The sequence below is a fragment of the Galeopterus variegatus genome, unplaced genomic scaffold (genome assembly GCF_000696425.1).
Source record: "Galeopterus variegatus unplaced genomic scaffold, G_variegatus-3.0.2 Scaffold2128, whole genome shotgun sequence".
Lineage (NCBI taxonomy): Eukaryota > Metazoa > Chordata > Mammalia > Dermoptera > Cynocephalidae > Galeopterus > Galeopterus variegatus.
In genome coordinates, this window is record NW_007728239.1 from 173471 (window position 1) to 190866 (window position 17396).

A 17396-nucleotide genomic window follows, 5' to 3' on the forward strand; every position below is an offset into this window, starting at 1 on the left:
TACAGCAGGGGGGCTGGGGCCGGAAGAATTATGATTCAAAATAAACCATAGGATAAAAAATGAAACCTAAGTTAGAATGGTACTCACCTACTCAAGTCACTTTTCCCATGGTGATGATACTGGTCAGGATGGCTGAGGTGGTAGTGTTCCTGTCCACTCCACCTCTGGGGCGGCCTTTTCCAAAATCCTTCCTGAGACTGCCGAACATTTCTGTCTGGTCGGTCAAAGCGGTTCATATTGTCACATTCCACTAGATAGATTCAAAAGCAAAAGACTATAAACATGAACACACTCTATAAAAGTTAACTACAGCTTGATAATTAAATGCTGCTGAAAATATAAAAGGAATATTCTAAAAATACCAGTCGTTTATGCTAACTAAACATAAAATCAAGATTTCCAGAGAATAACCAGTTCTTTCAGTGAAAACTGAATTTTATCTTTTTATTCAAACTGAAGTAAATTATAATACTTTTATAACACAGTCACATATGCAAACAATTAACTACCTCACTGTTTTAAAACAAGCAAATTCTCCTTGAAATCAACATTATACATTTTAAATACCAGTTATCAGTTTTAAATGGTTTTCATCACTATTACAAGTTGGTTCTGATTTCAGAATGAAAATGACAGGAAAAATTACATTTTAAATCTAGTAGAGAACTCATTCCTAAAAATGAATGCCACAATTAGTTTTCACTGATTTCAAAAAGCACAAATTAACTTTTTATCACAAACAAGCCACATTTTTCAAAGTAAGCTCACATTTTTAGAAAGTAAGATGCTTCAATCTGTCTGCAGTAGAGCTTGTTCAGAAAGTCTAAAATGCCACTGAAAACAAAGCCAGTATTTTGCAGCAACAAATAGTACACTCCCTGAAATCCAAATACCACAAAAACACGAAAAGAATCTCTTTGAAACACCCCAGGCTTCTTCACTTACCCAAACACTTTTTCCTCACATATCTGAGATCTCACTAAGAGAGTTACTTTGTACAAGGGAGACATTGTGTTATCGGCTGCCTACTCAGACATAGTTGCACACAAGGCACTGCCGAACAGGCCTTCCTTCCTGCTCAACTCCCAGCCCTCCCTGTGGGAAGCAAGCCCAGTTTGCCCTGTGACTCCATCTTCACTCAGTGCTTACATAGCTACTGAGTTAGGACTGTTACTAAAAATACAGCTAAACACTAACCCAAGCCACAGAACAGGAAAGGTTTCTCTAGCCTAAGAACTACTTCACGAGAAAGTTCAAGTCTTGCAAGTTCAGAATTCCTTGTGATAAAAAGCTTTAGAAATCAACATAATTCCCAATTTAAACAAACAAACAAACAAACAAATCTCATTCACTTTAATTACTGTTTCACTTAACCAAAAACTTGAATTTGAAATATGCCAGTGTTTTATTACAGTGTGCTGGATAAAAACAAACTTCCTCATTCCACAAAAGGATGATGTAGTTAAAATAAAAGTATAGATGTTCAATTCTCATATACACTGAACTCATTTTAATGTACTTCCTCTTAATGTATAATGATTTAAATAAGTTTTTGAAAGGACACTAAAATTTTGTTTACATTCATTACAGAAGTCAACGGAAGGGGAAGATATACATTTTATAGTTTTTAAAGAATTATTTTAAAGAAAAAAATTTTAAAAGAAGGCTTACATTTGAAATCATTTCAAACAATTTCTTGTCATTTTACTGGGATAAATCAAGATATATGTTTTTTTAAGTTCAGTTATAGAAAACCTGACATATAGATAAAGGCATGGTGACCATGATGTGAAAAAAGATTAGGAGTAGAAATGAGATTGCAAAAGAAAAAGAAATTTAAAAATAATCTTAAGGAAGTTTAAAACTGCTTTTAGTTTAGTTCCTTTAGCAACATCATTTATAAATTCACATTTGCATTATAATCATGGATTCAGTTAAGTCCCAAAATTACATGGCATTAAAATGTTACTTTAGTTTATTCTACTTTGAAATGTTCTCAATTTATATTTCTCCTTAATTCAGGCAAGAGAAATTCCACTCATTCCCAAGCAAGAAATTTTGTCAAAAGAACCACCTGATATGTTCTTAGAAAGAGATCAACACACTGTATACAGAGTAACAATAAGCAAGCAAACTAAGCAAACAGGCCAGAAGATGGGTTAAATATTGTGGGCAATTACACTGCAGAAATTGATGTACTACTTTTGTGTTTGTTAAAAGCTGTTGGTACCACATACAGACTTCAAGTAGAGGGATCTTTACTGAATCTTAAACTTGGCCATGGGGACAATGGCAAATAAGCAAACATCTGTCATGACCACAAAAGACTGACGTTCAAATTGAGACAGAGTGAGCCTAAGCTTTAAGAAAAAGGACTGTTCCAAGACTTCAGGAAGTGTCCTGCTTATACGTTTACCTGAGGTACCCATCAATCACATGTTTATACTTTAAAACGTTGCTAAGAAGTAACATTAATGGTGATTTCTTAGAAGAGATTGAGGGTTCAGAATGGAAGAAAATAAGGAAATGAAAAGCAAACAAGATTACAAGATGGAGATAAATCAAAACCAGCTTCCAGAGCCTTATAAATGAAGAACAGGGCAAATAAGACTAAGAAATAAAATAAGCCCCTCAATGTGTAACAACATAGAAATAGTACCTGTGGCAAACTAAAGAAATAGTCCTGGCAAACCTAAAGTCATTCCAATTCAAAAATTCTTAACCCAGTGTGCTGATCAAAACTATATGCAAAGCAGATTTGGCCCTAACTATGAGTTGAGGACCCCTGCTAGAGAAAAATCATAGGCATTTTGAAGGAGATCTCCAACTCCAAAGGTAAAAGGCAGTAGATTTCAGTTCTTTTACTTTGAATAGGAGACAGAGAGATAACAGTATCAGGACTTTTATCCCCCAGGGAGGCAAAGAGGATCAAACAAGACTAACTAAAAGGTATATGATGTGAGGATACCTACAACTAAACTTATACTCATTTTTTCTGATTTGATAAGGAACAAAATATGATACCAAAAGTAACCTAGATTATTTCTCCTATAACTTTAAAGCCCTAGGAAGGTAGAGGAAGACATGGGTAGAATTTCCATATGTGACTAACAATTGGCTATTGTCAACCAAAATTAAGGCTGTCAAGGCAGAAATAATTTTGTAAAGCTTATTAGGAGCCAACTGGGAAACACCATCCCACATAGGAAGTGCTCCAAAGTCTATTACAAATAACAAAGGTTTTATAGACAGAAAAAGGCTGAAGAAAGCAGAAACAAAGAATAAAAAGTGGACTGGTCAATTCAAAGTTAATTTCCTTGTAAGGTAGGGACAGGGAGACAGGACAATAGAAAAATAACCAATTAGTTAACATCAGGTTACTTCAGGCTATCTCTCTTGTGTAAGGATTAAAGCAGAGGGAACTTCATTATTACATCTATTGAAGATTTAAACTGGCCTGCTTGGGAAATTGGCTGTTATCTCTTTCTCTGGGCTTCTCAGAAAGTCAGACCACAACCTAAGTGACCTGGAACTTAGCAGGGGTGACTCCATTTTGATTTTTAGTCTAGTCTTTTGGGGCTTAGTGCAGGAACTTAGTCCAAAACAATTGGCCTCCTATAATTTTCACTTAACACTATGAAGATAGCAGGGAGAAATTACACATCACAAAGCCTGAGAAGAATGTGCTTTGCAGGAGCCTGTACAATCAGATCAAGAAAGCTTAACTAGAATTTGGTTTAAAAGAAGAAAAGCTCATGTTAAAAAACAAAACAAACAAACAAAAAAAAAACGCATACACTGTTTTATTATTGAACACAATTAGTACTGAAATAAATAAATTTCCAGAAGAAAATACAGTAATTGGAAAGCAGTCAAGGACATTACTAACCTCATATGACTGTATGTTAAATAAAAAGTTTAGAAAGGGGCCGGCCCGGTGGCGCACTGCTACAGTGCGCCGCTTGGGAGCGCGGTGGCGCTCCCGCCAAGGGTTCGGATCCCGCATGCGGACCGGCTGCTCACTGGCTGAGCGAGGTGCGGGTGCAACACCGAGGGTTGCGATCCCGTTGCCGGTCCCGGTCCGGTACGGGCGCGACACTGAGGGTTGCGATCCGTGGCCGGTCACGAAAAAAGACAAAAAGGAAAAAAAAAAAGTTTAGCAAAGAGGTGGCCTTAGAAAATTTAACGTGAAATAAATTAAAGGCATAACTTTGTGTGAGAATCTGAAAGTGATTAGAATCCAAAAGTGATTCTCTCTTTTTCAACAGTGAAAAGTTTATTTATTTATTTTATATTTTTATTTTTTGGCAGCTGGCTGATACAGGGATCAAACCCTGGACCCTGGTGTTATCAGCAACATGCTCTAACCCACTGAGCTAACTGGCCAGCCCCAGAAAAGTTTAAAATAGAATGGATAGAGGTGTTAGGGCTCTGTACACACCACCCCAAAATATGACTGGTAGGAGACCAGTCTATGCCACCGAAAAATACTTCTTTGGCAAATTCTGAGCTAGTTATTCTGAGAAACTGCAGACACAGGAGTAGCTCTGAAAAGATGCCCTTTTGCAAAAGAAATTTAAATCTATAAAGGAAATGTGCATGAGTAAATCTCTCTGTCTCAGTAATAGGGATGTTCCTTTTCCTGACACAGATATTTTCATTACCTGAGAGAGATTTTATCTGCATAACAACACAACCTTTATTCACCATGCATTCCTTCCCCTCACCCTTCTATAATATCTGTCACCAAAACCCCCAGGAAGTCCCAAGGCCCTATTTCCTTTTGTAGCTGGGGATGCTGTCTGAGCTTCAATCATCTGACCCTTCTTTGAGCCTCATATTTTGTGAGGCTCCCATGCATACATACAAAATTATAACTGTTGTTCTCCTTTTAATCTGCCTTATGTTAATTTAATTATGTCAATTTAACTTGGCCCAGCCAAAGAATCTAGAAGTGATGGATTTTGGGCATGACCACCGCCGTTGTGCACACAATAAGCACAAAATAGCCACTAGCCTTGTCTTCCACTCCAGCACCAAGCCCTTCCCCTGTTCCCTTTACGAGAAGCCTCCTGACTTAAACAGAAACCCCTTTTGCTTCCACAAGGACTCCGTTATCCACCCTGATCGGCATTAGCATAATGCCCCTCCTTGATTGTATCAGTCCATATAAGCTCTCACACCCTGCATATCTAGTTCTGTGTTCCATTTTGAGGGCAGCCCCCCACTTTGGGCACAGCCTGGCAGATTCTTCTCCTTTAATAAAGCTTGAATGGTACCCGGCATCTTGGCTCACTTTCTTTCAAGAAGGTAGAGGAAGCCACTTTTCCCTCCCCCACAGAGGAGTAACAGTATGAGAAAGAAGATATATGTTATAGGGCCGGACCCGTGGCGCACTCGGGAGAGTGTGCTCCCGCTGCAGGTTCGGATCCTATATAGGACTGGCTGGTGCGGTCACTGGCTGAGCAAGGTGCGGGCGACACCACACCAAGGGTTGCGATCCCCTTACTGGTCACGAAAAAGACAAAAAAAAAAAAAAGAAGATATATGTTATAGAAATTCATGGACCCAAGGATTATACCATAAATATACCAAATGCCAGGCTTTAATCTGTAGGCAATGAGTAGGCATTAGAAGTTCTTGAGCAAGAGGATAAAGCAACACAACTGTGCTTTAGATGTAACAAAATCATTCATTTGAGAGATACCTTAGAACAAAAAGGGAACAAATGTCAAACACCCGATAATCTGCCAAAAGAAATCCAGATTGCAAAATTGTGTCTAAGAAATTCCTTGACCAAGGTAAAAGAAAAATATAAGAAAATTATGATTCTCTCTAACATCCTCCCAAATCACAACTGAAACCTAAAGTTCTTTCTCCTATTATTCCTCTTCCGCCATTCCATGCTCCTTGACTTCCCTCTGCCCAATCTCTCCCTCTGCCCAATCTCTCCTTCAGACCTGTTCCTCTTCCCCTTAAACTGTCCAGAAACCTCAAAAGCACAATACCTCTTAAAGTTAAACCTCCTTCAGAACAGAGAAAACTCCTTAAGGTTAATTCTAAGATCTGGTCTCATTCTGAGCTGAAAGCCATAGCCACATACATTCTAAGGTCTACACACTGAGAGAAATTTGCACAGAAATCTAGATGTTTTAGGAATTGATAATCCAGGGCTCCCTAATGTATACCAACTAGTTCATACATTAGAGAAAACCCAGATGCAAAAATATAAAATGGAAAAAGCACAGTGTGAAGAACCTAAAGGTGACTTAAGAGCCCATGACTGATTGCACAGGAAAACAGAAGGGGTTTGAAAAGGACTTTCAGAGGATGTCCACAAAGTCTCTCTTGTGAACACAGATTAGGCTCTGATTCAGTCCTGTGAGCAAAGAAAGGTAAAATCCACTCAGATATCAGGGACAGACTAACACCATTAGACAGTATTCAGAATATTCTGAAACTTGTGACCCCATTTTTTCTCCATTCTGTGAAAGTCTTTAAAGGCAGAAATAGGGTAAACTGCCTCATTGCCAGAACTTGAATACCTGTACATTTGGAAAGAGATTTAGAAAAACAGCAGAATAAGGCTCAGAAAGAAATGATGTCCTTCACATAAAACAGCTAGATATCTTTACCCGAGTCAATTAAACACTACAGGAGGGAGTCTTATTAATACACTTACAGATACTGTAAACAGAAAGGACACTGGGAAAACAACTGTCCTGCCTCAGATAAGACACAAAGCATAAAAAATAAAGTAAGTGATTAATGAAAGTGTTCTGAGGGGGAAGTCAAGCACCCAACTTCCATTAAACTCAAAGATACTTTTTTTTTTACAAATTAAAAGACAAACTTGTAAAAGTTTTATTGATACAAGCACTACAATATCAACCCCACTACTGTTATGTTACATAAACTCATCCTTGGGGTCACCAAAACACGCAGGTGTGGATATCTCCAATAACTCTCAGACAGTCCCCAAATCCCAGCCCACAGCTGTCCAAGAAACATTTGACCAGCATACTTTCCTCCTCTGTGCTACTACAAATGTTACCTTAACAGGGAAAAATTTACTGTTCAAATGAAACTGCCAGATAAATACTCTCCTCATGGTTCATTCCTTCAAAACTCTGAAGACTCTCCTATTCATAATGATGTTACAGCAAACTTGTACCCAAATCAAACCCAAATTGAAGATCTCAATGAGGTGCAAGTCTTCTTGTGGGCAAAAATTCCACTAATATTGGCAGAATTAGTGGGGCTGAAACTATTAAGGTTCAGAGTGACCAACCCAAATCTCTACCCAAACTTGCATAATATCCTCAAAAACCAGAAGCTAAAAAAGAACTAAAACCAATAGTTGAAAGCATAGTAGAAAACTCCTTAGACCTCTACCAGTTTTTGTAACATTCCTATCCACCCAACCAAAAAACACAATGGGTAGGTACAGTCACTTGGGACCTCAGAGCTACAAAAAGAATAATCATTCCCCACTTTCCTGTAGTACCAAACCTAAATACTATTTTACCTTTGGTGCCTCCAAAGGCTACAACTTTTAGATCCGTGTTCTGCTTTCTTTAGTGTTCTGTTAACTTAAAATAGTTGCTTGCTTTCTCCTAGAAAAAACTTATAATATATATAGGATGTTCCCAGGAGTTCCCTCCTGCTTTTCACAAGTCCCCAATCAAGACTTCAAAGACTTCAAATTTCCTTGTGATTCTACTTTAATATGTGGATAACTTTTACTGTGCATTAAAGATAAGGCAGGCTCTAATACTGATTCCATCTCTACTTCCTGTTGTAAAATCCATTATCTAGGATGTGATTTATCCCAAGGAGGTAAATCCCTCACTCCTTACTACCAGCTCTAAAAATTCATGTTGCATTTCCTGGATCATCAAGTCTCATTATTTTTTCCCCCATAATTTTCAATAGTTTATGTTTTTCCTCGGCGTTCTACAATATTTTTCCACTTGAACTTCCAGTCCACTAATTTAGATTTCAACAGCAGCTATGCTTTCAGTCATTTACTGAGTTTTTCTGTTGGGAAATTCTGTTTTATAACTGCAATTGTATCTCCCTAAGTGATTTCATTACTAACTCCTTAAGATACTCTAATCCTGGGAGTTCTGTTACCTTCCCTGTTCTTCCAGGGTGTTGGCTGAGATTTTTGTTTCTCAACACCAGAAGTCAGCTCTGGTTGCTGGAGTACCCCAAGTGACAGCAGGACCACAAGAAGGTGCAACATTCTCTACCCCTGTGATATAGCAGATACTGTCCTCAGTTCTTCATTCTCTCCTTTAATCGAATTACACATCTAATGTCCTCTGTCACTATGAACAGAATATTATTCCCCATCCCAGTGGTGTTAGGCTTGGCCATGTGACCTGCTTTGGCCAACAGAATGTGGTTAGAAGTAACAGTGTGCTGGTTCTAAAGCAACACTTTAAGAGACATAATATGCATGTTTCTGTTCATTCTGTTGCACTTCTGCCACCTGACATGAAAACAACCTGCCCCTTTAAGAGACATAATATGCATGTTTCTGCTCATTCTGTTGCACTTCTGCCACCTGACATGAAAACAACCTGCCCCAAATAGTCCTGGTCTCAAAATGAAAAAAACATGGAGTAGACCTGAACCCAGTCCCACAGTCTGAGCTGTCCCAGTTAATCCACAGATCCATGAATAAGAAAAATAAATGTTTATTTTGAAAGCCACTGTGATTCTGAGAATGACTGTTACATAGCATTCTGGCAGGAAAAGAAAATGTCTGACCAATATGACAAATATAAGCTTGTGGTAAAGCAGCAAGCAGGCTCCTAATACCTCAATGAAGGACTAGGACGAAGACTTCCCCTCTCTGAAATATCCTTGCACCATGGAAGTTCTGGTGAGGGATTCCACTCACCCTTTTTAGTTTATCCCTGGTCCACAGGAGACCTCAGAGACCAAGCAAATGTTGACTGACAGGGAATCATCAGATCTCTAGAGCCATTTCTCTTCCCAGGAGGATCTCCATTTCAACTGTTTCTCCACCAGTCCTTACAACAGAAAACCCTACAAATTCTATGTCACTGTGGACAAGAGAACCCAAGGTCTCTCTTGCACATGGATTACCTAAAGCACCACCTCAGCAGTTACTGGGATCCAGAGAGGAAGATGGACTGGAATTGGGAGTAAAAAGGGCAGAATGATTCATTCAGAAGGTCAGCACCTTCCCAGAATTGGTCTTTTAAAAATACCTGTTAAAGGGCTGGCCCCGTGGCGCACTCGGGAGAGTGCAGAACTGGGAGCACAGCGTCACTCCCGCCGCAGATTCAGATCCTAATAGGAATGGCCGGTGCGCTCACTGGCTGAGCACAGTGCGGGCGACACCACACAAAGGGTTGCGATCCCCTTACCGGTCACGAAAAAGACAAAAAAAAAAAACTGTCAAATTAATATATTATACTATTTCAGAAGTCAAGGTGCTTCAAAAAGTTCATGGAAAAAGAAGATTAAAAGATAATACAAACCTTTCCATGAATTTCTTGAAGTACTCTCATATTTCTTCTTTAAATCAAAACGAGACAAGGGAAGGAAAAATTGAGCATGTACATAGAAAAAAAGTAAAATTCCATCTTCCACTTACTTTATGGTGTAGGTACACAATGTTATAGGGTCATAAAGAATTTTACGTCAAACCTACAAAGTCAGGTTTAAAACAGGTTTTAAACCTATTTTTTTTTTTTTGTCCTTTTTGAGACCGGCCACACCACGCTCAGCCGGTGAGCGCTGTGAGCGCACCGGTCATCCCTATATAGGATCCGAACCTGCGGCGGGAGCACTCCTGCTTTATATCACTTAAGATTGATTCTTGGTCTGAAAGCTCCACTGAGATTAAAAAGTCTGCAAGTTAACAAATATCAAATTGGTAATAGTCAAGTAACTCAAGTACATGTTTCTGGAGGTTCAATATTGTCCCAACTTACCATTTTCAAGAGGTGCATCCTCAGGCAGATCCACATCAAGCATAAGGTCATCATCCTCGAGGTCACATGATTCAAGATTATTCAGAATATCCTGTAAAGAAAAGCAGTAAAAAAGTCTATTACCTGGCTCAAATGATGCATATAACCATTAGTTTTGAAACTATCATATGATAACTGGGTTTACTCAATGTTTGCACTATAAGAATAAAACAGATTGTAAAAATTTTAAAAATAGATTCAACTAGTTTATTTAACTAAGCTATTTGTAACATCCTCCCCTAGTCTTCCTCTCTCCTAGTTTTTATTTTCATTTTAAAGAGACTTAAACAGTGCTCACTAATGTGCCAGATATTTTTCTAAGTACTCTACAAATGTTAATTCATTCAATTAATCTTCAAACTAACCCTATGAGTTAGTGACTAATATGATCTCTATATTACATATGATCAAACTAATGCAGAGGGAGCCTAATTACTTGGCCCAAACAGGATCCAAACATAGGAGGTCTAGCTCCTGAGTCCATGCTTCTAACAACTTCCCTGACAACATGAGTAATCAGAAATAGTGAAGAACTGTGCAAAATTTCTTCATATTTGGTGTGTTGTATTTTCTTATTTCTAGGAATTGAACCACTTGTATAAAAATAATGAAATAATCCTCTAACAATGTGATTATTCCATTTCCTTTCTTGTGCCAAACCCACCTCCCACTACCCTTAGCACCCACTACCTCCTTGGCTTGATTCAATTGTTCTTTTTCTATGGCAGAACTAGAATACTCAATCTGGTATAAACAGCCCCTGCTGGGTTCTATTAGCAACCTTACTAGCTATCATCTCTCTTTAGAAAAGGAGTGTTTTATTTTCAAAGACTCTTGTTCTGAAGCCTAAAGAACTGAATAAACAAAAACTAAGTTTAAGGTAATGAATTCAATTTGACATATAGCCCACTGGGATCCTTCCAAGCCAAGAACTGATCCATTGTAAGACCTTTCCTTAGTATACACAAGTAAAAAGATCACAAGTCCACAAATTTTAAAATGACTAAGAGATTATGGCCATGAAAAACTCTCATAGAAGGGGAGTATCTACTTTATTATGGATATTATGAATAAAATTGGAACTGTTTCCTATGTCAGGTATTCCATCCAAATATTTCCAATTTTGTGTTGTTAGGCTCTCTGGGGATTAAAAGTAATTGGAATAATTATTATTAAAAAAAAAAATCTCTGTCCTGATTTGATCATCACATATTGCACACAAGTATTGATATTCAACACTGTACCCCACAGATATGTTTTAATACAAAAATTAATTAATTGTTAAAAATCTCTGGATAATTATTTAACCTTGGTACATGAAAGAGGTATTTCTTAGAATCTCTTTTCATCATGAAAATTTCTGCTACCCTTATTATATCCTAAAAATCAAGAAAAAATATGAACACGATAACAAAAGATGAATATAAAAAAACTGGCAAAGAATATAGTAAGAATTTACATATATAAAATAAGTGGGCAATAAATACGATATAGGAAAGAATGCTAATACCAATGTTGATTAGTATCAATAAATGAGAAGAATCTGACACTCAATTATACTGCCGACAGGATTGGAGTCACACACTTTCTGGAGGCCAATTTACTAAAATTTGCTAAAGCCTTTTTGAAAAAGGCAAATTTTTCAATCCTAATAATTATCCCTTAGAAATAATCAGACAAATGGACAAAATGTATGTGTAATTATGGTCATATAGCATTGTTCAGAATGGCAAAAAGTAGACACATCCTAAATGCCTAACAATTGAAATATGACTAAACTCAAAGTATGGTACAATTATACAACAGAATACTCTGTTGTTCTTTAAAAGATAAAAATATACTTATAGACATAAAACAGGTGGTAACTGGGAGAAAAAAAGAGATATTTCCAGTCAGTTGCTCTTAAAAATAATGCTTCAGTAAATTCCTATAAATCCAAAGCAAAATGAAATAAATTGATCTAACTATGTATCAGGTTGATGGCATAACACCCATAGGGAGAAATTATTTCAAGTGGGCAGGAAAAAAAAATCTTCAAGCTGTTTTTGGTAATTATAATATGGGTGGTGGTACTGAAATTGCTATTCTGAAATGACTGTGTATATATAAGTCTAAATGAAGTAAGTTATCATATTGATGTTTGTTGAAAGTGGATTCTCACCTTAGGAAAAAAGGAGATAAAGATGTAAGAACAATGAAATTAAGTAAAAACTCTATGTACCTGAATTTGAATGGGAAGTATCAGTTAAGAACACAAGATGTATTTCATCTTAAAAGAAAAATATACTTCTTCCACTGAAAAGGACTAGACGTTAACTGGAAAAAAAAGCAGGTCTCTAAAGCAGTATTACAGAATTATCCATTTTATGATAAAAAACATCATATAATATGCATAGAAAAAAGTCAGGATGAAAACCAAACCACAGATTAACTCTATTTTAGAATTATGTTTTTTTCTTTCTTTTTTGTTTAAAGTATCTGTGTTTTCTCATTTCCTGCAATAAGCATTCAGATATGTAATTTTACCAAAGAAAAAAAAAATCCTACCATCTATAAAAATATTTGGCTGTTCATGTATGTATGTCTGAGTATGTGTGAAACAAGATGGTATTGGGTGCCCCCGACCAGATCTGACAAATAGAGCCACAGCAAAAAATCAAAGACAATAAAACCTCATATTCTAAGTCCAGAGCAGGGCTTGATGAGAGGCACTGAATCAGCAAAAATAACACTGTCACCATTGCCAGAAAGATGCCAAACTTCTGATAACTAAACTCTACATTTGTTTTATGTGGTTTTCTGTACCTTTTATAATGAAAGGTTTAAAAAAAACAGCCTAGCCTTAAAGAATGTGAGATAATATGTGCTTACATTCTTTATATTCCTTTTAATTTTTGTGTAATAAGGACATAGGGCTATTATAATAAGTAAAACTCCAGGTTGGGTAAAGTCTGTCTCCTGTGGCACAAACAGGGAGGGTCAAATCACACAAACCCAGCCTGCATGTGGGAACCTTCAACCTGGCCCATCTCCTAACCACAATAAAAACCAGAGCCATCTGCCCCTCCCTTCAGGCAAACCATTCTGGACCAGCTTGGCTGCCTCCCCTGCTCTTCCCATAAAGTTTCATTATGTGAATTAAAAATCATTTCAAACTCTCTTGGTACATGTGTGACACCATCCGTTTTGACATCTGAACAATTTGAGGAGAGGGGGGTTGATCCTACCCCTCCGTGTTGCAACCACGGACACACTCTCAATAACTCGACAAATAAATACCAATGTGCTAAGCACTATCCCAGATAAACAAGACTGAAGAGTTTAAGGAGTGACAAATTGAGATTTGCATTAAAGAAATATTATTCTGGCTGCAGTGTGGAGAATGGATTTAAACAGGGCCAGAGAAACCAGTTTTGTGGCTATTGCAAAATATATGTGATATACGATGGTTGTTATCAATGTCAATGAGAATGAAGAATAAGCAGCTCTGAGACATACTGAGAAGTTAAAATCCATAGGACCAGAGTCAACTAAGAAGTAAGCAAGGAGCTATAGGTGGCTCCTTAGTTCCTGTCTTAAACAGTTGTATGATACCTATTAATAGAAATACAGTATAGAAAAGGAAGGCCAACTTCAATAAAGCTGGGAAAAATAAAATAAATGAAACAATGATGAGACGAAAATAGTGGGGGAAGACCCAGATATGGTAGAAGATAAAAGAATTAATGTACAGTTTTGGAACCAAATATTTTTATATGTCTGCTGCAATATATGGGTCCAGAATTGAGCAAAGAGATCTGAAATATGGGAGTCACCACCAAACAGATGACAAGTGGAAGATCTTGAATAACGAGTTTGATAAGAGAGACAGTGCCAAGTGAGAAGACTGAATTCCAATAACTCCCTCAGACAATTTTTTCCCATTCATCTTTTAAGAAGGTCTGTTTCTCCAATATGAGATTTTGAGAAGAGTTACATCAGAGATATTGTTAGGCCTTACCGTAAATGGAAAAATTAATCAATTGATTTTTCTTCGCCAGTTTAGAAATCATCTGCACAGGGTAAGAGCTGCATTATCATAGGGACAGAGGAAGCCACATAGTGTGGAGATTGGTTACTGTGGGAAGGAGTTTCTGTTTCGTGTTTGTTGTGGTAGTCTCTTTCTCTAACTGGCAGTCCTGTACCTGATGGGAGCCAACATCCACATGCACCTGTTTTAGTTAGACAATCTAATGCACTCATTAGCTGGGAGTATGACAATTAAAACCTCAATCTGGGGCCGGCCCGGTGGCGCACTGGATAGTGCGCCACTTGGGAAGCGCGGCGGCGCTCCCGTCCGAGGGTTCGGATCCCACATACGGACCGGCTCCCACTCACTGGCTGAGCGAGGCGCAGGAGCAGCACCAAGGCTTGCGATCCCGTTGCCGGTCCCTGGTCCGGTACGGGGGCAACACTGAGGGTTGCGATCCGTTGCCGGACACAGAAAAAGAAAAAAGACAAAAAAAAAAAAAAAACCTCAATCTGCATACTCTCTGGCTAAGCCTTACTGGAATTAAAACTCTAAGAACATATTAGCAGAAATAAGACACAAAACTTCCTTGGTCTCTGAGAAAGATCACTTTTCCATTTATATACTGTGAGATGGTGTGTTGGTGCTTCCTTCAAACAGTTCTCCTTCACTATAAATCCTAGAAAGCCTAAATGTTTTTGAGAAATGAATGACACCATCAATCCTTTAATTATTATACTGTAAAATTAATTTTTTGGTGTGGTTTGTGAATTTTACAGCACACATATTTATGTAAACACCAACAAAAATCAGAATGCAGAACAGTTTCTTCACCCCCAAAAAAGTCCCTTAAACTACCCAGATATGGTTATACCCTCCTCCCACCCATAACTTCTGTCAAACAGTGATCTGTTCTCCACCACTATAGTTTTACATTTCAAAAATGTCTTCAAAATGGAGTCATATATTATGCAACCATTTGAGAGTGGCATCTTTCACTCAGCATAATGCCTTTAGGATTCACCTAAGTTGTTAGGTGTATCAACAATTGATTCCTTTGTACTGCTGAGTAGTATTCCAGTGCATGGATATATCAGTTTGTGTATCCATTTACTCACTGAAGGATGTTTGACTTTTTCCAGTTTTTAGCTATTATAAGCGAAGCTACTATGAACATTCATGTACAAGTTTTTGTGTAATTATGCGCTTTCATTTCTCTAGGGTAAATACTCCCCAAGTGGGACTGCTGGATGATATAGTGTTAAGTTTCCTTCTGAAGAAACTGCTAAACCATTTCCCAGAGTTGCTGTAACATTTTTCTGATCAGCAATGAATGAGACTTCTAGTTGATTTACATCCTCACCAGCCCTTAGTGTTGTCAGTAATCTTTACTCTAGCTATTCTAATAGGTATAGGTGTGCAGTGGTGATTCAGCATAGTCTAATTTTGCTAATGATGCTGAACATATTTTCATGTACTTATCTGCCATCCTTCCAACTTTTTTGGTGAAGTTCTGTTCAAGACTCTTACACAATTTTTACTTGGTGACTATTAGTGATGACTTTCAAGAACTCTATAAATTCTGGACAAAAGTCTTTTAACAAATAATGTGATTCACAAATACATTCTCCCAGTTTGTAGCTTGATTTTTAATTTTTTCTTGACGGTGTCTTTGGTTGAGCAAATTTTGATGAAATCATTTTCTTTTTGGATCATGCTTTTGGCATAATTTCTTCACCTAATCCCTGGGTCACAAAGATTTTTTTTACATGTTTTCTTTTAAAAATTTTACATTTTACAGTTAGATCTAAGGTCCACTTTGGGGATAATCTTTGTGTAAGATGTGAAATTTTAGTCAAGGATCTTTTCTTTTTTAACATACGAATAGTCGATGTCCAACAGCACTTGTCAAAAGCTTTTACCACAGAATTGCTTTTGTGCCTGTGTCAAAGATCAATAGGTTGTCTTTCTATAGGTCCAGTTCTTTTCTGGAGTCTCTATCACGTTCTAAGACATATCATGATTGCTTTACTATGGGGTAGTATAATTCCTACAATTTTGTTATGCTTTTTCAAATTTGTTTGTAAAATTTGTTGGCCCTTTTGACTGGTATTGCATTAAATGTATAAATCACTTTGCAGTGATTTATACATTTAAACATTGAGTTTTCCAATCCATGAACAGCCATTGACTCTATTTATTTAGGTCTTCTAATTTTATTTAGATCTTCTTCAATTAGAAGAAGATCTCTACAGTGTAGTAGAGTTCTCCTTTCCCCAAATTCTCATCAGCATTTGCTATTCTCAGTCTTTTTAATAACAGCCAGTCTAACTGGGGTGAGATGATATCTCAATGTGGTTTTGATTTCAATTTCTCTGATGATTAGTGATGCTGAGAATTTTTCACATATCTATTGGCCATTTGTATGTCTTCCTTTGAAAAATGTCTATTCATCTCCTTTGCCCATTTTTTAATTGGATGATTGGTTTTTTTACTGTGTAATTGCTTGGGTTCCTTATATATTATGGATATTAACCCTTGTCAGATGTACAGTTTACAAATATTATCTCCCATAACATACATTGTCTTTCTGCTCTGTTGTTTCCTTTGCTGAACAGAAGGTTTTAGTTTGATATAATGCCATTTTTTTATTTTTTCTTTAAGTTGTTTGTGCTTTTAGAATCTTATTCATAAAGTCTTTGCCCAATACTACTGGCTAGAGTGTTTCCCTTATGTTTTCCTTTAGCAATTTTTTGGTTTCAGGTCTCATATTTAAGTCTTTAACCCATTCTGAGTTGATGTTGGTGTACAGTGGGCAGTATAGGTCCATTTCCATTTTTCTGCACATAGATATCCAATTTTCCCAGCACCATTTATTGAAGAGGGTGTCTTTTCCTCAATGTATGTTCTTGTTGCTTTTGTCAAAGACCAGCTGGCTGTAAGTATGTGGGTTGATTCCCAGGTTTTCTATTTTGTGTTTTATTGATCCGAGTGTCTGTGTAAATGCCAGTACCGTGCTGTTGTGGTTACAATAGCTCTGAAGTATAATTTGAAGTCAGATAGTGTTATCCCTCCAGCTTTGCTCTTTTTTTTTTGCTTAGGATTGCGTTTGTTATTCAGAGACTTTTATTATTCCATATGAACTATTTCTGTGAAGAATGTCATGGAATTTTGATGAGGACTGCATTGAATCTGTAGTTCTCATTGTAGAGATCTTTCACCTCCTTGGTTAAATTTGTTCCTAGGTATTTTATTTTTTTGGCAACTGTTGTAAATAGGCTTGCTTTCTTGATTTCTTTTTCTGCTAGTTCGTTACTGGAGTATAAAACCACTACTGATTTTGGGGTGTTGATTTTGTATCCTGCAACATTACT

At 37.2% G+C, this 17396-nt stretch overlaps 1 protein-coding gene across 5 annotated transcripts in view; it reads right to left on the bottom strand.

The window, feature by feature from the left end:
- The window catches only part of CCSER2 (coiled-coil serine-rich protein 2), a 208766-nt gene that overhangs the window by 98626 nt on the left and 92744 nt on the right, over nucleotides 1-17396 (bottom strand). For all 5 annotated transcript variants that reach the window (XM_008580570.1, XM_008580572.1, XM_008580573.1 and 2 more), the window contains exons 4-5: nucleotides 9975-10065; nucleotides 88-250 (exon numbers count right to left, since the gene is read on the bottom strand). In XM_008580570.1, the coding sequence (XP_008578792.1) occupies nucleotides 88-250; nucleotides 9975-10065 (254 nt within the window). The remainder of the gene's footprint in view (nucleotides 1-87; nucleotides 251-9974; nucleotides 10066-17396) is intronic.